The sequence below is a fragment of the Arvicola amphibius genome, chromosome 1 (assembly GCF_903992535.2).
Source record: "Arvicola amphibius chromosome 1, mArvAmp1.2, whole genome shotgun sequence".
In the NCBI taxonomy this organism is placed as follows: Eukaryota; Metazoa; Chordata; class Mammalia; order Rodentia; family Cricetidae; genus Arvicola; species Arvicola amphibius.
The window spans coordinates 141557202-141577166 of NC_052047.1; the positions used below are offsets into that span (position 1 = coordinate 141557202).

At 49.2% G+C, this 19965-nt stretch overlaps 1 protein-coding gene across 1 annotated transcript in view; it reads left to right on the forward strand.

Moving 5' to 3' along the window:
• The window catches only part of Inpp5a (inositol polyphosphate-5-phosphatase A), a 192059-nt gene that overhangs the window by 78418 nt on the left and 93676 nt on the right, over nt 1-19965 (forward strand). The window contains exons 3-4 of the mRNA XM_038334393.1: nt 5742-5842; nt 9847-9934. Of these exons, the coding sequence (XP_038190321.1) occupies nt 5742-5842; nt 9847-9934 (189 nt within the window). The remainder of the gene's footprint in view (nt 1-5741; nt 5843-9846; nt 9935-19965) is intronic.

Here is a 19965-nt window from a genome sequence, read left to right on the forward strand (position 1 = left end):
AGGTCTGTAGTTAAGATTTTCTGAATTTTCATCTTCCATGAAGTTGTATTTATTTTGCATTTGTTCTTGATGGATGTGGTTTGTGTTCTTGTCAGCATATGAATCTTCTCTCTGCACGACATCAGGGGACTGGAGTATCTCCACTGAGTCTGTGTTTTATTTCTTGTCTTTACATGGACATAGGACTTTTTTAGTCTTTGGCTTTCATAGGTTTGGTGGTGTTTGGTTTTTTTCTGGCTTAGCTTGCCAGGAATCCATCGACTCTCTAGAGTCTGTGAATCTCAGAAAGCTAGGAAGACATTTAGCTGTGGTTGTGTAAAATGCCCTTTTCCTCCTCTTCCTTCGTATTCCAGTCACAGTCCTCTGCCACATAAGGGTTCAGTCATCCGTGTTTCTCCCAAGAGGGACACGTGTACCACATGGTAGATAGGCTGTCATGCAGCTAAAAATTTCCTCTAACTCAAGAAAAGTACAGCTGAAGAAGCAAGAGAAGAGTGCATACAGAAGAGGGAGGAGGACCCTGAGCACATGCATCATGGAAGCTGAGCAGAAGTGGACTTCAGCTTTCTTCATAGAGCCTGAAAATACCAGAGCACTTGGAGGGGCCTTTCTTTTATTTATCCTCCTCCTCCTCCTCTTCTTCCTCCTTCTCCTCCTCCTCCTCCTCCTCCTCCTCCTCCTCCTCCTCCTCCTCCTCCTCCTCCTCCTCCTCCTCTTATTGTTGTTGTTAGCTTTTCGAGACAGGGTTTCTCTGTATAACAGCCCTGACAGTCCAAGAACTTGCTGTGTAGATAAGGCTGGCTTTGAGCTCACAGAGATCCACCCATCTCTGCCTCCTGAGTGCTGGGATTAAAGGTGTGCACCACCACCACTTGACCTGGAAGGTCCTTCTTAACATGGAAAGTTCTGGGTATGATACTGGCCTGCAGATGAATCTGTTATGAAGGTAAGCATACTGCAAAACCTCTTGAAATACAGTCCGTGAGGAGAATGGACACACCAACAGCAAAGCATCTTGATGTACATCTGTGAGGAGATGGGCACACCACAAAGCCCCTGGACATAAATTTATGAGGAGAACAGGCACCCCAGCAAAGCTCCTGGCTCTCAGTCTATGAGGAGATTAGGCACACCAACAAAACAACTGGATGTAAGTCCATAAAGAGAATAGGCACACCAACAAAACACCTGGATGTAAGTCTGTAAGGAGAATGGGCACACCAACAAAACACCTGGATGTAAGTCCATGAGGAGAACGGGCACACAGCAAAACACCTGGATCTTAGTCCATGAGGAGAACAGGCACACCAACAAAACACCTGGATGTTAGTCCGTGAGGAGAGCAGGCACACCGGAAGAGCACCTGAATGAGCTCTGAATGATACTCCTGTTTGAGTTCTTGTTAGACAGGTCCTAGGTGTGTGTTCTCATGAGAGAAGCATGCGCTGTTAGCAGAGTGGCCCAAGCTGGGGCCAATGCATGGAACCTACAAGGAATATCTGTCTACCTAGTGCATGCCCCTGGTGCTGCTGCTATGACCAGGTGGGGCCATCCTGGCCTGGCCCTCTGAGGTGACCACTCTTCATCTATACCCCAGTCACACAGACTATTGTGATCTCAGGAGACAACAGCGCCCATTGCTTCCCTGGCCATGGTGGATGTGTTATAATGTAATTGTCATTGTGGACTCCATATTCCCAAGTACAACAAGTTAGGACCCGAGTCAAATGTCCAGGCATGAATGAAACAAAGGAGCCCTGCCAGGTGGTGGTGACCCATGACTTTTCCTCTTGCCAGCTCATGGCTTCTTTCTACCACCTGTGGAACAAGCCTCATCTTTAATCACTAGAAACAACTTATGCAGGGCAGGAACTGACCCCAAGGCACTCAGTGATAGCCATGGGGTGATCTCCAGTTAACCAATTCAGTGTGGAGACAAATCTCAGTGATGAAGAGTAGAATCCAGGGCAAAGTGAAGTCGTCGATGTTCATGGCCTTAGGCAAGGCTCGTGGGGCTATCCTTGGGCACATGTCACCACTCATCAGGCCCATGTCCTTGAAGTTGCAAAGCACCCTGGTTTTCAGGGAAAGTCAAAGCCTGTGCCACATACACCACTGGCAGAGGCAGTGCTTGGGAACTTACAATAAGATGAGGAAGGATGCTTCCTGCCCAGCCTGAGTCGGGTCAGAATTTGTCAGTGCTGGCCCACATCTGATAGTTCCTATGCAGATCTTCTCATCACTTCCTCTTTCCTTTAAAAGTCTTTGCTGATATTATACAAGAAACATTAGTCATACTTTATTTTTTTAAATTTTATTGCAATGGAAAAAGCTAAAGTACCCCTTGACCCCTGTCAGCCAGCCACCTATCCTTCTAGAGTTGTTCTTGTGATTTGTATGAGGCTTCAGCTTCCATGTCCCATGCCCCTAAGCCAGCTGTTCAGGACCCCGAGACTTTCAGGGTTGTTTAGGGTTTTCTTTGATGAGCTCTTAATCCCCTTTCTGAAGCAGTCATAGTAGGGTTGAGGTTCTTCCTGGTGAATCTGGTGGGCTCTTTGTGATGCCTGTACTTTCAGATATACACAGTGCCCTTATGCCCTAAGTGTCTGTGGTACACAAGGCTGTGCTCTCTCTGGCCCTGGTGCTTTCTGTAGCTTTGGCTGATGCTCAGGTGGACTCATTACTGCTATGGTCCTGTGGCTGTGCTGACATCTGCTGTGTATGGTTAGCATCTTGTGTTTGCTGGCTTTCAGTTTGTAGCCGCCTGTCAGACACAGCTCATTATCTATCTACTTGTCTGTCTGTCTGTCTGTCTATCTATCTATCTATCTATCTATCTATCTATCTATCTATCTATCTATCTATCTATCATCAACAGTGTTTCTCTGTGTGACAGCTCTGACTGTCCTGGAACTCATTTTGTAGACAAGGCTAGCCTCGAACTCAGACATCTGCCTGCCTTTTTCCTTTTGAGTGCTGAGATTAAAGACCAGAAGCTGCCCTTTTTAACCAGGGACCTTCAGTGGAGCAGACTAGCCTGCTGGGTAGGTGTGACCCTTCAGAGTACCCACCAGTCTACTGTGTTCCTCCTTCTCCTGGACCTTTCCCCCTGAGTCTGATCTTGCTGTGTCCATTGTTCTGTCATGTGGAAGATAGCCCTCTTTCAGGTGATATCTGAAGTTATCTTGTGGCCGCGACATGGCCTGATCTACCTCCCTCCATTGTTCATTGTCCTCTCTGTCCTGGTGAGCTTATCTTTTCTTCTGGAGTGTTTGGCAGAGTTTAAGCTCCTTCTAAGTAGTGCCCATGGTGTCTGGGGAGGGATTTCTATGCCTGGTGCCATGCCGTGCCTGACTTAATTAGGCTGGGGTTTTTCTTGCTAGCCTGTAGCTCCTTCTCTCGCAGTCCATAGTGGTGGGGAGTCTTCATGTAGCTGTTCATCTTAGATCCTTCTCTCTTGAAGATCATAGGTAGATCCTCTTTTGTAGGATCATAGTTGAACCTTGAGTTCCAGTCATCCAAATACTGACCTTTGTGTTACTAATGGCTGTTTGCTTAGACAACAATAAAAACTCATTTAGAAAGGGAAAATGTTACTTGGAAGTTAGATGAAGACATGAGGAGAGGTGTTGTGTAACTCTGTTCATAGAGTGAAAGTTGTGACTTTTGGGGACATTCCTCCTGATTGGGCCTGGGGCTGTCAAAAGGAAGAGCAGAAAAGCCAACAGGTGCCTGCCCACAAGGGACCTAGGATGTTCAGGCTTTGGACAGGAGGCTGTTAAAGTGGTTTCCATCAGCTTTCACCTGCTGAGTTGAAGACTGCTAGCATTGGTGTTAATTCATCTTTAATAGAAAGCAGGGGCGTCACCATGGATACTAGCATCCATGTCTGAGTGTCACGTTACTCCACCTTCACTCTAGTTTAATAGAGCTAAGTAATAACATCCTGAGGAGTTCTAGGAAGCTGGACTCAGCTGAAGTCATGAGTCTATGAAAATCATCATATGAGCTCATCCTTCACCCCCATTTCTTATGCTACACTGTGTGTCAGGAATGCAGTGATAAAACCACAGGGTGACAGAGAACTTCAGGTGGGGCACTGTGCCCCTGAACCGCAGTCCTCACCTCTTTGAGGAAAGCGTGCATTGTGGGTAGGCCACAACTGGGACAGGTGGCTTCTAGGGGCTACAGGGATGGGAGAGATCAGCTTGTGGCTGTTATCTTTGAGAGGAAAGGCTTTTGTCCATTGGTGGCCACTGCCCATGTGACATGGTCTTCATCATGTGCTGATGCTGGTCCTGGGCCCTGGGGGAGTTCCCCACTGTAATGACTATGTTGCTGAGATCCAGTCACTCCCTTCTGGTGCTGTCCTGGAGCACCTGCCCCGAGGCTGCGCAACAGCTGCTGGACTTGCTGCCTCACAGCTTCTACAACTGCAAGGCTTCTTATGATGCTCGTATTGAAGCATTGTGGAATGGGACCTGGAGTGCAGGGAAATGCAGAGGCTGCGGGGCCATGGGTGGGGTGCTCATTGCACCCAAATTGCATCTAAATATTTGGCTCTAGGCACACTGGCTTCCAGCCTTGCTTGTGGGTTTTCCTGCTACCACCTCGGCCCTGTGGTGACAATAACCCCAACTTAGTGGTTCCTTCTCTGAATCCTGCCTTCCAGCCCTTCCTTTCCACTATGCTAGTTCCTCAATGGCTGCTGGGGCTCAGCCTCCCTTTAGTGATTCTCCCCTCCCCACTGCTGCCCTTCCTGTGCTCCAGGAGGGCAAAACCAAGTGCCTCAGCACCTTCCTATCTAGGAGATGCTTGAGCTTCCTGTGTTGTAGTGCCCATTACTGGTGGATGTAGGCCTATACTACTGCCTGGACACACTTTATTGTACCATTCTTTGACTAAAATATTTAGGACTCAATGTATGTGTGGTAGGGGAGGTCAGTTAAATCAGAATCCTTGCTGGTAACTTCAGCAATGTGCTAGGCACCTTAATGGGGAGGGGATGACGACACAGGTAGGGTTTGTGAGCTATAGACAAGTTCAGGCCATGCCACTCAATGCCCATGAGATCATGGATGTTTTTCTGTCATACACTAGACTCCTCTCCTGCTGTGAATTAGACAATAGAGCAATGCCATGTAAGGCTAAAGAGAACACAGGATGTGCATATCTGGTGCTTCAGACATGAGACATGTACTTGGAAGCCAGCCTTGGTGATTCCTGATAAGAATGAGACTGGGCATAGTAACTCCATACATTCATGCCCACATGCCAGCACACGGGCAGTGCTCTCACACTAACTCAAGCTGACACTCACATCCTCATGCATGGTGTGTGCACATGAGAACATGCTGTCACACACATGATTGCCGGGACTCATCTCTCAACAGGTATGCATTAGCAGTGTTGATGTAATGAGGTTGTGACTTGTGTTGAGGGGTTTCTAGATAGATGTTCTCTTGTCCATAAGTATTACTTTGTTGTAATTAGAGAAAGATGCCTCTAGGTTACTGAAAAGGGTTCTCAGAAATTCTGAATCTTTGCTAAGGAAAGAGGCTAGAAATAAACTGTTGGAAGCATAAAGGTGGCAACTCATAGAATCTGTTAAGAACTTGTGGGCATAGATGTGTGGCCTTTGCCCTGCTGTCTGGGGATGCTCTGGCTATGGAGATAACGTGTGAGCTGTGCCATGTTGCTTTGTTGTGGTTTTGTGCTCTAACTCTGTGCTTTCTCCCTAGGTCATGCACACACACAAGCCTCACTTCATGGCCTTGCACTGCCAAGAATTCGGAGGGAAAAACTACGAAGCCTCCATGTCTCACGTGGACAAGTTTGTCAAGTAAGTCTCAGCTGGAGTCTGTGGATTGGGGGTAGGTCTTTGGATGGGATGTGGTCTTGAATGCCACCCTTTGAAACTCATCTGTGGGCCGTGTTGAGGCAGGTACAGTTTTCCCCAGAGGTGTGGCTCAGAGTCTGGCAGCTGCTTGCTTCCAAAGAGTAAGCACCTGTGCTGCTAGGCTAGAGGGATAGATCTTGGGAACCCATTAGAGCACCTAGGGTGGATGGATGCTAGTCAGCCTGCTGCAGTGGATGATGGATGATGGGCAAGGACTGACTTCTACAGCAGCTTCTGTGCTTTGAATGCCTGGGAGGTAACATTATGTCATCCAGGCAGGAGGCGCTGTATGTGTGGAGCCAGTGCAAATGTGCTCTGTGGCTCTTTAGAGGACAGAAGTGCCTGGGCTCAGCCCAGGAAGAAGGGCAGTGGGTCTCTTGAGGCAGCTCTGTGAATGGACACAGAGGGGAACAGGAGCAAGCAGGCATACAACCCTGTGTTCCAGGTCTGGAATTGGGACCCTTCTTCCTCTTTTGTGACTTTTGAACCCAGCTCAGAAGTCCCTGTTTGCCCTCAGACACCATTGTACCCAGTTTGCCTCTTTTGGTCTTCTAGAGGCATCCTAACGATGATCAGAAAGGTGACTAGGGATGAAGAGAGACAGTCAGAATTTAGGGAGTCCTGGACGTAGTTTTCAGTGGGGAAATGAAGTAATGAAAGGACTGCAGAACCGCATCAGGGTAGCTTTGGGGTCATGTGTTCTTCCTGTTGTGTGGCTTTGAAAGAAGTCGGCTAGGCCACAGCTTTGACCATGGGGAATGTTAGGGAAGAAATGTCCGTGTGGTGTTCCTGAGACCTGCCCTCCGGTGGAACAGCTTGACATGGACACAGCTGGGTGCTGAATTCGTGGCTTTGCCTCAGTTTTCTGGCATGCACCGAAGGTGCTACCCACCCTGTGGGGCTCGGGGAGGTGCACATGCCACAGAGCTCATGTGGAGGTCAGAGGATAACTTTTTGGAGTCAGTTTTTCCCACTTTTATGTGAGTTTTAGGGATCAAATTCAGGTTTGCAGAACTGTACAATAAGCGCCGTTACCCACGGAGCCATCTTACTGGCCTTGTTGCCCCTTTACTCCTGTTTGCACCTGGCCTACACTTGACAAGAAAAGAGAAGTGCTCCTTCAGTGCTCAAATGCCCCTGCTGGTGACAGCCAGGAACCGCAAGGTCCCTGTGTGTAGAAAGATCCTCAGCCAACCTGTTCACAGCCAAGTGTCTCCCCGGCAATGTGTGCTGCAGACCCACCACTCAAGCTCTTGGAGTTTGATCAGGTGTCAGAAACCTGCTCATTTCTCCCAAACAGTCTGTAACTTAACTTCAAGGCAGTTTTAAGAAAGTGTTGAGAGCATCTCCCCAACACTCTGTAAGCAGATACTGGTCGCATGGAGAAGCATAGTGTGGAGCACAGCCGAAGCCGTCCAGAGGGAAATCCGCGCTCGGCTGGCCAGAGCACCAGCTCCGGGTGCAGCAGTGAAACAACAAGGATAGGCAGAGACATGGTGGTGGAATGTCTGGGCAGACTGCACCACCCCCTGCGCCTGGTGCATGGCCTGCAGGCTGAGAAGTGCCGCATCCTGTGTCCGGAAGATCCTGCATCACAACGTCTCACGTGGCTACCCTGCCTCAGAATGAATTCAGTTGTTGTAAAGTAGCAGTTGGAGATGGGGATGCATCAGAGTAGCTTTGTGGCTTTGAGGTAGGGAGGGTTTCTCTTAGAATGTGCAGCTTAGAAAATAGGATTCACATGTTTGTCATGAAGAGCCATATTGTTACAGATATTCTGAGCAAAAGAAGAGCTAAATCACCTTATGAAAAACATCTGCAGCACACGCCACTGACTGAAATCAGTGTTTCTGCTGAGAACCGCACGCTGATAAGGAAAAGAAAAGCTTGTGGCCTGAGCAGCCGAGCATCTGAAGGGAGAGGTGCAGTGGGCGCTGAGCACTGGGCACCTGCAGGCCAGTGCCCTTCAAGAGGGAGGTTCCACCACTACTGTCCCTTCAGTGGCTGTGTGTGGCAGCCTTGTTGTGTGCCTTGTTGCTCTGGCTTTAAAGAGCTGCCGTCCTTTGAGAATCTGGAGGCTGCCAGGTACCTTCCTGTGCATTTCCTGCACAGTCCCCTTTGCTCTTGGCTGGCTTTAGCTTTTACCTGGACCATCTTCCTTAGCTATAGAGCTTTCTGTACTGTTTATTCCAGTACAAGTCAGCTGCTGCTGATTCTCTCAGCCTTTGTTTGTTTGAACAAGGCCATTGTTCTCATTTTTAAAAGCTGCGTTTATTGGGAATGAATGGGAGCTTGTCAGTTCCCTCACTACTTCAAGGACGCCGTGTCATTGTCTCCTGTGTTTCATTGTTCCTGACCAGAGCCCAGCCCTGTGTCCATCTTCATCTTCTTGTGTATAATGTGCTTTCCCGGCGGCTCGCTTTCGTCTTCATGCAGCTGCTTTGTCACAGCTCAGTGTGCTGGTTTAAAATTGTTTATTCTGACCTGTGTGTCTATAGGTTTGACCAAGTTTGGAGAACATTAGTCCCCTGTATCTGCAGGTGCTGCTTTTTGCACCCCCTTCCCTTTCCCTTAGACTCAGTGTTGCCCAGAGAGGCTCCGCCATCCCACAGGGAGTGGGAGCCCCTACTGCACTGCTTTCAGGGTGCTCGCCCTCAGTCCGTCCTGTGAAACCCCGGTTCTCGTGTGTCAGCACCAGAAGCTCCTTTCTTCTTTACGTTCCTATTTGCCTTTAGGTCTCTGATCTTATTTATATTTACCATTTTAAGATTCTTTCAGCTAATGCCGTTACTTTTGTTTTTCTGGGTCTAGATCTGTTGGTAGCTTATTTTTAAAAATTTTTGATACCAGCTTGTTGTTCTTTCCCATGTCAGGTAAATTTTTAATCACATATCTGTATGTGTAGGTGGGGGGGGGGCACAAGTATCCCATTGGCATGTGTGTGGATGTCAGACAAGAACTTCCAGGCGTCGGTTCTCTTCTTCCATCTTGTGTGTCTTGGGGGTTGAATTCAAGACATCATTCTACATCCTGCCAGGCAGCCCTGATGTGATTCCAGATGTACCTGGTGTTCAGGGTCGGTGTCCAGTCATTTCTTTCCCCAATTCCTTGTGACCTGAATCCCAGTGCTCAGGGTTGGTGCCTGGTCATCTCTAGCTCCATTTTTTTCACACCCCCAAGCACTTTGAGGTCTCCAGCAGCAGTACCCCGAGGATCCCCTGTCAGAGCTCATCTGCTGTCCTTCCCTTTCCTAGACTCTCGGTTTCCTCTGGGGTCCTTCTTTAACGTGTACTTTTGGATTGTATGCTGTGCCTGCTTCTCACTGCAGCAGAGGAGGGATGGCCCTTTGTCCCACGTTCTAGGCTAGAGGTGTGATGCTTCCTCTCCAGCAGCCTAGACGCAGCGATAAAATCAACTGTTTTGGGAGGAGCAGTGGGAGTCTGCTGCATTGACTGGTGAGCACAGGCTGCTATTTACTTTAAGGAAATGCCAGTCCCTGTCCCTGTCCTCACTGAGGGGCTGTAGCTGCCTGGGCTCTTGGATAGCAGTAGGTGTTGGCCTCTTACCTCTGTAGATCCCATTTCTGTCAGGTCCAGGTGTGAGCAGCAAATGCTAGAAGTCACCTATACATGGTGTGTGGCCTAAATGAGTCCCAGGTGTTCTCATCAGTGTCTTCATTCTGGGGAGGCCTTGGAGTGTAGGCATTTTGTAGGCCTGAGTGGAGACCAAGCCTGCCATGTCGGCTGCTCTCTGTGTGCTGAGGACACACTGAACTTTGGTTTCGCCTTGACTAGCATGGATCCTCCTCTCTCTCTTCCACTCCCTCCCACTTTGCCTCGTTGGGGGCTGTATGGGACTCTGGGTATATGGAAAATTTTTCCAAGCACGGCCGTTTGAAAAGGCATGGCGTTTGGGTCTTTGCTTACTGTGTTTGCTCTCTCCCCCAGGGAACTACTATCAAGTGACGCAATGAAAGAATACAACAGGGCTCGTGTCTACCTGGATGAAAACTACAAGTCACAGGAGCACTTCACGGTGAGTCCTCTTTAAGCTGTGGCATGAGTGCCAGGCCAACCTGAGTCTTGGCTTCATGTCTGTCACAAGGCAGTGTGACTGTCCTATGAAAAACTTGAAAAACTTCTCACATTCTGTTGACTGTCGAGTGGTCTGAGTCCACTGAAGCCTGGCAGTACTGCTGGCTGAGGCTTAAGATTGCATCTTCAATTGCTGGTGCAGACAAAGCATGGGCAGGAGCTGGGATGTGGGTGGCCAGTGGGGAGGCTGGCTTTGGGATGTATGACATAAGAGATGTCCAGGGTCTCAAAGCTGGCTTAGATGACAGATTGGACTGGAACCTAGGCTGCTCTGGTGAGCCCTCTTTACCAGTGCCCCTGTTCTGGGCTTCACTATCACTCTGTAAGCCACGAGCATCTCTAGAGTAGAATCTGCTTCAGGACAGGTGTACCTGAGCACCAGTTCAATTAGAATTGTCCCTCTTCTCCAAGGGTCCTTGGTCTGGGACCCAGTGCAAGATGGCTGCTTTAGGAGGTAGGAGCAGCGGGAAGGCCCAGGGACTCTTTGGAGATGTTTGAAAGCTTTAATAACTGTTGGTTTGGAGGACAGTGTCCCAAACTCTGGGGTGCCCAGACCTTCAGGGGTTGAGTTAACATTCGTTCTCTCTTCCCCAGTGCCTTTCACTCCATCCTCTATCACTGGCACATTTGTAGGTGCTGCTCCTCCTCTCCATGAGGGCAGATCTGCCAGTGACCCTTGTCTCTCAGCCCATCTTCTTCCTTGGGCTGGCCTGAGGGCTGCTCGCCTTCTGTTGGAGCTATATGGAGAGAAGTAACATGGGTGTGTGTCATGGTGGTCATGGTATATGACTCTGGGGTCACTCTTGGGCCAGAGAACCAGTCAAGGTTTCAGTCTCTGGGCTTTAGGCACCTAGTGCCATGTTTGTTTTCTCTTACCTCTCAAAGATGTTTTCTCCACATCCACCTTCCATCCACCTTTGCCTTCAGGTCTGTCCTGCTCAGAATATGGTCCTCCTGCTTCTCCCTCTTCTTCCCTTTGCCCATACTGCTACTGGCTGCTTCCCCCCAGCTCTGTACTCCCTCCCTTCTTGTAAACAGGCCCCTCCCCTTAAACTTCTGAAAATCCTCTGCCAGGACCCAGCTCCTTGTCTTTTTAAGTCAGGCCTACATAGATTCAAATGATAAGATCTATTGGTGAGGATGGACAAGAGAGTAGACGCAACAGAAGAAGAGCAGATAAATGAAGAAAGCAATGGGAACTGCTAGAAATGAAATGGAGAAAACAGCACATAAAGTGTCCCTCAGAGATGATGTCACATGGCCTGACATCATGTCCATGGGGCCTTCCTGAGGGCAGAGGAAACAGATGCTCAGAGAAGTAATGACTGAGGGTTTCCACAGTTCCACTAAACTTACAAGCTCATAGATCTGATTGTGGCAATGGGATTTCCAGCCGAACCTCCAGACAGAATCTCAGTAAGGTACATCACTGTCAGACTGTGGGGTACCAGTGCTGCAAGAGGCTCATCACTATCTCTCCTCCATCTTTCTTCCATCAAGGCCTTACTCCACTGCAGGCATCATCTGTAGGAAGGGCCTTTTCTTCACAACCCCCTTTAAATATAGACAACAATGATCTAAAAATACAGGGAAAGGGAGGATAACCCTCATATGCACAGACAAACAAGGCTGGTCTGGCACTACAAGAACCTTCACAGCTTGACTGACAAGGGAAGAAGACCACTGCTTGAGGATAGAGCATCGTTTGCTCTCCGTTGCTTGTCAAGTGGTGACTATGCATTGGCATTCCTATCCTGGTGCCCAGTTTCCCTATCAGCCACACTGTGGTAGGCAGTGCCTCCATGTCAGATTGGGTGGTGATGATCAAGGACTCTCCACATCTGTAGGTAGCACAGAGTAGAGGCCACATACTCACTTATCCCAGATTGTAACTACATTGGCTCCATTTCTCATGCCTCACTGCAATCCCTTAGTGTGTCATGGTCTTTAGTGGGAGCCTTAGGATGTCCTGGTAGGAAGGACCTACACCCCCGAGTTCCTGAACATAGTTGGCAGCATCTGGCTACCAGGTAGCCATCCTCTTGCCCAGTCTGATACCCTATAGCTTCAGACAGAGAAATTTAATCTTTGTAAGATTGATGGTATCAGCTGAGTGTTTTTAGCTGAGTCTGGTTCAAATAATAGGCCATTAATTGAAAAAGGAAATTGAGATGAATTTATCTTATACATAAATGCTGTCATGGGCATTAATAGGGATCAGAAAATAGTGGCCTCTTTCCAGCAGGCTGCTGAACTGAATGCACTGTACCTGCTCTATGAGCTGCTGTGGGGGTGGGGGGTGGGGAGGAGCTCCTGCTGATGGGGTGACCTGTTGGGGTAAGATCTGTCGCTTCTGTTGCTGGGGACACCCTGGGGACTTAGAATAGGAGACTTGCAAATGGCCCTTGCTGCCAGGAGGTGGCACCAGTGCAGCACCTGCAGCCACAGTGCTCCCTGCAGGGATTGTTCCTAAGAGGATTTTTATGCTTAAAAGAGGACATTAAATTTTGTGTGCTTACTGTGACTAGCATATGTGTCTGTTTCTGTGGGATAGATGTCTGCTGTCTATGCTGTATAGAAACCCTGAAAGTGGTCCCTCTGTCTGGGCTTTGTCATGGCCAGGTCCTTGCTAGCTAGAAATTTGTGTGTCAGAAGTCTGGGTCGCCAGAGGTTCTGCCAGAATGGCATGTTGGGTTGTTACCACTAGAAGGTCTAGGTTTCCACCCTGTTTCTTGTGTTTGGATGTTTCCACTTGAGCAGAGGGGTTGGCCTTGGGCTAACACCATGGGTTACTTGTGGATCACATGAGAGAGCAGGAATGAACATAGTGTGTCCGGGACACTATGGGCGCCTGGCTTTGCTTCCGGGGCAGCGGCCGTGGTTGGTGTGGTGTTGCTTCCTTTTCACTCTTTTACTCTCTGGGCTTTTTTTTGGGGGGGGGGGGGTCTGCCACCCAGCTCCCAAATAAATCACACGTGGAGGCTTATTCTTACACGTTTAGTCATTGAATGAACTGGTCTTCTGGCAGAGCACTGGGGGGGCCGGTAGTGCGGAGTAAATGTAAATACCCACAACCCCTCTGGATGGAATGGAGAAGGCAGTCACGAGCAGAAGAGAGAAGTGGAGGCTGTTGGTGGGTGTGTTTAATATCAGGGACTAAAGAACATCCCTGACCCAGCTACAAGGAGCATGGATACGAAGAGATGAACTCAGGGAGGCATTAGGGAAATAGGGAATGGAGAGCCAGAAGCCAAAGTGTAGTTGAGAAAGAGTTCCCCAAGGTAGGTTTTCAGGGAGGCAGGGGCCACATCTCTCTTCACACTGCCCTTTCAGGCCAGACCCGAGAAGAATGACGTACAACATGCAGGTAGGAGGGCCCTGGGGTCTGTGTAGTGTGTGGAAGCTGGCATTGCCGAGACTGCAGGAGTGGTGGCTGTGAGACCTGTGCCATCCAGAGAATGGTAGGTACATTTCATATTTGGTCATGTGTTAGTGTTCTGCCCATGCTTTGTATTAACCCCAAAGAACAAGGTGCCACCTGTTTAAACATCCATGAGGTAAGTGAGACATACTGTTGAAGGGTTGCGTGTGGCTCTGTAGTTAGTTGCCTGTAGCAGGAATAAAGGAGCAAAAGATGTGCTCCCCAAGTGGGAGAATTCTGCTGGGCATCCAGGCTACTGCGCTGTTTCTGTCCTTCCTGCTCTGGGGCCAGGAGTTCCCCTTTAGCTATTCCTGATCAACTCCTTTTTTACGTTTTTCCTAGGCACTACCTGTGGTAGGAGTGGGAGGTACGGTTACATGGAACTCATACTCCTGCAGACCAGAGCATTGCTGTTGGGCCCTAGCATGTCAGGTGCCAGTGGCATGCTCCTGAAGGACATCTGCAGAGAGAAGCACTGAAAGAAGAATCTTGCCATTCAGCCACGCTTCTGTGGGCTGGGGCCAGCATTGCCACTCTCCTGGCCCTTCAGTCATTTTAGCAGCCTGTGACTCTTACTGTTACCTGGCCTTCACCCTGACTTGCCTGTCCAATTCTTCTCAGACACTTGTATTCTGTCTTCTTCCTGAGAAACTTCTTGCTTCTAGAATGAGTGTTCTTCTCCTGGTAGGCACACCTTAGCCAGGGCCATGCCTCACTGCCAGAGACTGTCTCAGTGAGGACAGTGCTTTGCCTTTAGAGGAGGGCTCTACCACCTGGTATAGAGGTGCAGCATAGCCCCTGTGCACCATTTATGTTGGTAGAAGAGTCATGGAAATCTGTGTTAAACGTTTGGCATGTAACATGAAGCTATGACTTCATAAGAAAAGTGATTTGAACAAAATGGAGAATAAACCTGACCTTTACAAAGTTGGACTTCACAGTAGAGTTGGGGTTTTTTCTTGTGTGTGCCAGGTAAGAGCCCTGGGTTGCTTATTCACACGATGGCCCTCGTGGGCCTGCCAGGTGAGATGGGCCCAAGAAGGAGGGTCTTTGAGGAAGGCTCCCAGCTGGAAACTGAGCTCTGTGCTATGTGGATGGAGTTTAGAAGTGTGGCCTTGGTCTGGTGTGGATGATAGAACTGCCTCCCCAAGTTTATACCTCTCGTCTCCAGCGTTGGAGATGAACTTTGAAGGCCACTCCCCAGGGCACTCAGCATCACAGTGTGACGCAGTTGAGTTCACAGTAAGCCAGCCAAGCAGATTGGACACTGAGGAAGTACCTGGGTGAAGTTTTCTAGGTCTGTGCTATGTCTATTGATCAGGCACTCTAGCAGCATGGAAATCGTGTGTCTGATTTAGCCAGCCACTCAGAGGAGCATAGAAAACACATCGCTTAACTCCCGACAAGCTGGCACATCAATAAGAGTACGGGAGGTAACGACTTCCTTGTACTCCAGCTTCAAAATGGCAAAGCGAGGAAGAGATTGGGAATTTATTTTCGTATAATTCCCCTGCTGTCTTGTTTTGCTGCTGAAGGAAAGCATTGCCGCATGGGGTGTTCATCAACGCTTGGCCGATGCTCACCTGGCCTGGGAAGCCAGGGGATGTGCTCACTGTGGTGGACTGCAGACATGGCCTGGGGACAGCCACGTCTATCACCTCCCATCCCAGGTGACCTGATAGCTAAAGTTCTGGTATAGGATCGAAAGTTCAGGTCCAGGGCTATGGTCCTTGCCTGGCATCAGAGCCCCGAGTGGCCTCTTGAAGCTGCAGCTGATTCAGCAGCATTCCTGCTGGGACCTGGAAAAGTCCTTTGGTTTTGCTTCCCAGGAGAGGGCACTGGCTGGAACCTTGAGAGCTGGTGTGACTTGGCCAAAGCTTTTGTTTCTGGAGTAAGGATGCCCCAGGGCCAGGGTACAGAAGGGAATAGCCCCTTTCCCTGTGGGCTTTCTTGCCCAGCTAGGGCAAGTTTGAAGGCGCCATACCTTACTAATGGCTTAATGCATGGATGACACAGCTCCTGAGAGGTCTGAGAAGGCTTGGCTAGCTGTAATAGGTCCCCAGGAATGACTATGTGCCATTGGGGCAGTTAATAAGAGATGACATCTGTAGGTTTCTCAGTCCCATGCCCCACCTGTACCTGGAATTTCTCAGGCCAGGGAAGGAGGCTGTATAACTGGACGTAGGGCATTCCTGGAGGTTGCACATGCTTCTTGAGGTGTAGGTGCCTGAAGAAAACCTTGCATGCTGTGCTGCTGGTGAGGGGCACAGATGTGGTAGCCAGGATGGGTAGCACCAGTGGTGATTGGAGTGCTTAAGGAGATTCTGGTCTCATTTATTCCCCTAGGATTCTTATCCATGAGCAGTCTGTGTGGGCCATGGAGTGATGGTGGTTGAATGGGGTCCTGGGCAGGCCAGAGACTGAAGATCCCAATGACCTGTCTGATTCAGGGACAGTAGCAGGCCTAGGGTGGCTCCAGTAGGCAAAGCCAACCTCAGGTTTAGGGACAGCTCTGTCAGTGTAAAAGCCCTGCTGTCTGCTTACTTGGGTCTCTTACCTGGCAGAAGGCCTTGGGCCTGCCAGTCAGAATTGCCTAGATATCTGGATGCTGCTCACATGTGGGCAGGTAGTTCTTTTTCTGCCCTCATACAAGGTCAGGATCCCATTCTTTACTTTCTCCTCTGTGTAGCTTCCAGCACTGGTGGGAATAGGTGCTTCCTGGAGGTCTAAGAAATGAATTAGAGCACTTGGACATAAGATACACGAATCTGTTTTTGCCAGGTGTCTTAGGTTTTCCTGGGCTTATTTTTGGGTGGGATAATGATGGTTAAATTAGGTTTAGGGAGGACAGGAGATGCTGAAGGTTGACAAGGGGCTGTCACAGCGTGATGTGCATATGTCCCTTCACTCCCTGAGTGAGCTCAGAAGGCCCCTGCCCTGCATGGCCTGACTACCCCAGCAGAGGCCCTGGTGCTGGTGTTCAGGGTGTGACTGAGGTGTGGAAGGTGCCCCTTCCTGGAAGACCCCTTCCCGCTACTGCTTTGAGATGTTAAGGGGAATTTGTGGGAAATTAATGGAGTTTGCTGATTTTCTTTGATTTGAGGAAGAGGAAGGGAAGGCAAATGCATTTATGATGAGGGACTAATCTTTGCCAGCAGTGGCCCCCTGTGCACTGGGCCCTGCCCTCCTCCTCCTCACCTGAGGCCTGATGAAGTGAGAGGAGCAAGATTGGTTTTCTGAGGGCACCGAGCGCTCTGTGCTCAGTTAAATCATGGCTGTCTGCACCCCTGGCGGGTGATGACCTGCCCTCCTGCCTCGGTACCACGGCCCTTCGGGATGCGATGATGTGCAGCCCCAGCAGCCCGGCTGCACTGAAGGTGAAACTGTCGTATCGATCTTTTTAGCACTAAAATATGAGCCACTTTACGCCGCTCCCCGCTGCTGTGATGTGAAAAATAATAACTCGGATCCAAATTAAAAATATTGATCCCTGGAAGGTGTTGAAAGTAAATAAACACCTTCCGAAGTTTTCGGGTCAGCCGAGGAATGGTATTCAGCAATAAATGTGTCGGCACGTCAGAGTCAGGGTTCTTGATCTGTTTTTCCTCTGAATTGATTTTTCATTATTTACTTCCTAAAAGTGTTGGAATTTGGTCCTCCACCGTTAAATCCCAGTGTTTGGGCAAATGATTTCTTTGGGGCTTATGAGGTGCTCCTGACCCACTCCCTCATTGATTGATTGATTTTTGACTCAATGAGCTTGCAGTCTACGCTTTATTTAGGACTTCCATCATAATTTTTTATACATTTAGGCTTGACTTTTTTATTTCCCTGTAACAGATGAGCTGACATTGGGCTATCAAACTGGGGGAAACAATTGCCACGAGGTTAATTTTGTTGCGGGCTCCATGCATCCTGAGGAGATGTGAGACTTTTCCTGGCTATAACCCAGGCCCTGGAGGGAGTCTACCTAGACCAGGACATATGTTTAGAACAGGCTGTGTCTCATGTCTCCAGGAGGGGTGGTGCCTGAAGGGACCCCAGGATTTGCAAGTGGTTGACTCTGATTCCCTGAACTCAAGGACAAGCTGAGACATGCCTCTTACAAAGTTTCCTTTTCAGAAGGCAGCTGAGACACACCCCTAGACATGCCTCCACCTGGCCTGGCAGGAAGACCAGAGAGGCAGATTCTAGGCACCACACAGGGGAACAGTGGGAGCCTTGTGTTGGCCCATCTTCACTGGGTTTTCCTGGGTGGAAAACATGACTATGTCACTCATCCTGCTGTATTGAGGAGTGAGGGATCCTACTCACTAACACTCAAAAGTTGATGCTGAGTTTGTCGAAGCGAGGCAGGTTGGATGCTAGAGAAATGCCTGCAGAGAAGAAGAGGTAACCCTGGTCTTAAGCAGTTTCAGTAAAGGTCCAGTACTTTCTGCTCTGCCAGATACATCTCATGCTTCTTGGTCTTGGTGCTGGGCAGCCTTAGCTTCATGTCTGTGGGCATTGGGCAAATCCTAATGCACCCTTACAGGCATTAGACAGACTAAGATGTGCCCCTTGGATATTGGGAAGACTTATATGTGCTCACCGGGCACCATGCTCATGTGTCTACCAGATCCAGATATGCCGCTGTTGGAATGAGGTAGACCCCCATGTATCCAGGTAAGCATGGGGCAGACCCAGGCATGCCCCTGTGGGCATCAGATAGATGCAGATGTGCCCCTGTGGGTGTCCATTAGATCCAGACAAGTCCCTGTGGATACCAGACAGACCCCAAGGTTCCTCTTGTTGAGGACCTTCAGATATACCTCTGTAGATGCTGAGGACACCAGATGTGCCCCTGTAGGTGTTGAAAAGACCTAGCTATGTTCCTATGCATGTCAGGAGATCCAGATTGCCTTTTGAACGTTGGAAAGGACAAAATGTATCCCTGTGGACACTGGAAGACTCAACTGTGTTCATAGGGTTCTCTGTCAACCATGAGAAGTAGTTGCCTTTGTTTTCCATGTTTGGTCTACTTTCTGATGGAGGAGTTTGGGGCAAAGAGCTATAGTACCATGGTCCTCATGCCAGAGCTTTCATCTGTTTATCCACAAGTGTCTGAGAGAGCTCATGTGACTCATGGCTAGCCTACCTCTCCATTGTCACTCATATTTGGAGCTAGGTAGCCAGGGACAAGAGGTTGAGATATTTACTGATGGATTTTTTGAACAGGGAGGGAACACCACAGGGATTCTGAGAAAACTCAGTGCTGGGAGGTGGATGGGGCTATCAGCTCAGGGCTGGGTATCCTTGATTGAGTCTATGGTCTCTCACAAGGATGGAGAAGCCCTGGCCAGTCATGTAGTCATTGTTGTCTGCTTGCCATGAATGAGTGGTCTTTTTTTTTTCAAGACAGGATTTTTGGAGCCTGTTCTGGAACTAGCTCTTGTAGACCAGGCTAGCCTCAAACTCACAGAGATACACCTACTTACTACTTACTCCATCCTGGTTTAGGGAGCATTGACTGAAGAGGAGGTGGCAATGGCTGGCTGGTGTGCAGGGTGTTGTATGCGCTCCCAATTCCTCAACATCATTCTGGCATTACCTCTCCCAGGTGTGGTACTGTGGAGAAGCTACCAGTCCACCAATACCAGGTTTAGAATAGGAGAAGATCAGAACCCAAGTCATTTTTACACATATGGTTGGCTCCCCTGGGATGATATGGTGACTGCCAGGCAGCACTCACCTCCTGAATTCCAGATTCCCATGACTAGATGGGAATGGTGCATCTTCTTATGGGACTGCCCCTTGCTGGACAGTGGGGTGCCTAGCTCACTTCTGGCCATGGTCAGATGAGTCTCGGAGGGAGGCACAGGTACACATGCCCTATGCCACAGGGAGGCTCACCAGGTAACCACAAAAAGGAGTTCTGGGACACTGACAGCCATCTCTTTGTAGGGCAGAGAGGACAGGGGTGTTGGTTTTCTTCTCAGGAACCAAAGTTCACTAGGCTTAGCCAAGAGCTTGGACCTGCTTCCCTATCCTGAGGGTGATAATACTTATTGGCCTTGGAAAACCAGGGTGTGCTCCTGTGTGTTGGACCTGCTGCCGGCCTGAGATATGGACACAAGGATGGCTACCCTGACCTCTGCCCTCAGGACCTGTGTTCTAGGTTGATGAATGCAGAGTGTGAGGTTGAGACATTGGCTAAAGCTTGGAGAATACATTTGGGTGAGGAGTTTGCTGAAGAAGCATCTTATCAAGAGGGACAGGGAATATCAGTATGGAGTGTTGTTCACTCAGCTCGTCTAGCTAGCGAACTCTGCTCAAAGGGTTTTCTGTGAAAAAAAAAAGGGGGGTTTTCTTTGCCAGGCAGTTCAGTTAGGGTTGTGTGGACCACAGAAGAAAGACCAAAGCCTCCACTGAGCTTGAAGCCCTAGCACTTGGCTGTAGCCAGATGCATCTATTGGTCCTCCTGGCCAGTCACTCCAGCAGAGCTGTCTGGGTTTCTGTAGCGTCATTTTGTGTGTTTTGCTGGGTACAGTAGCTGATGTCCCAGGTTAACG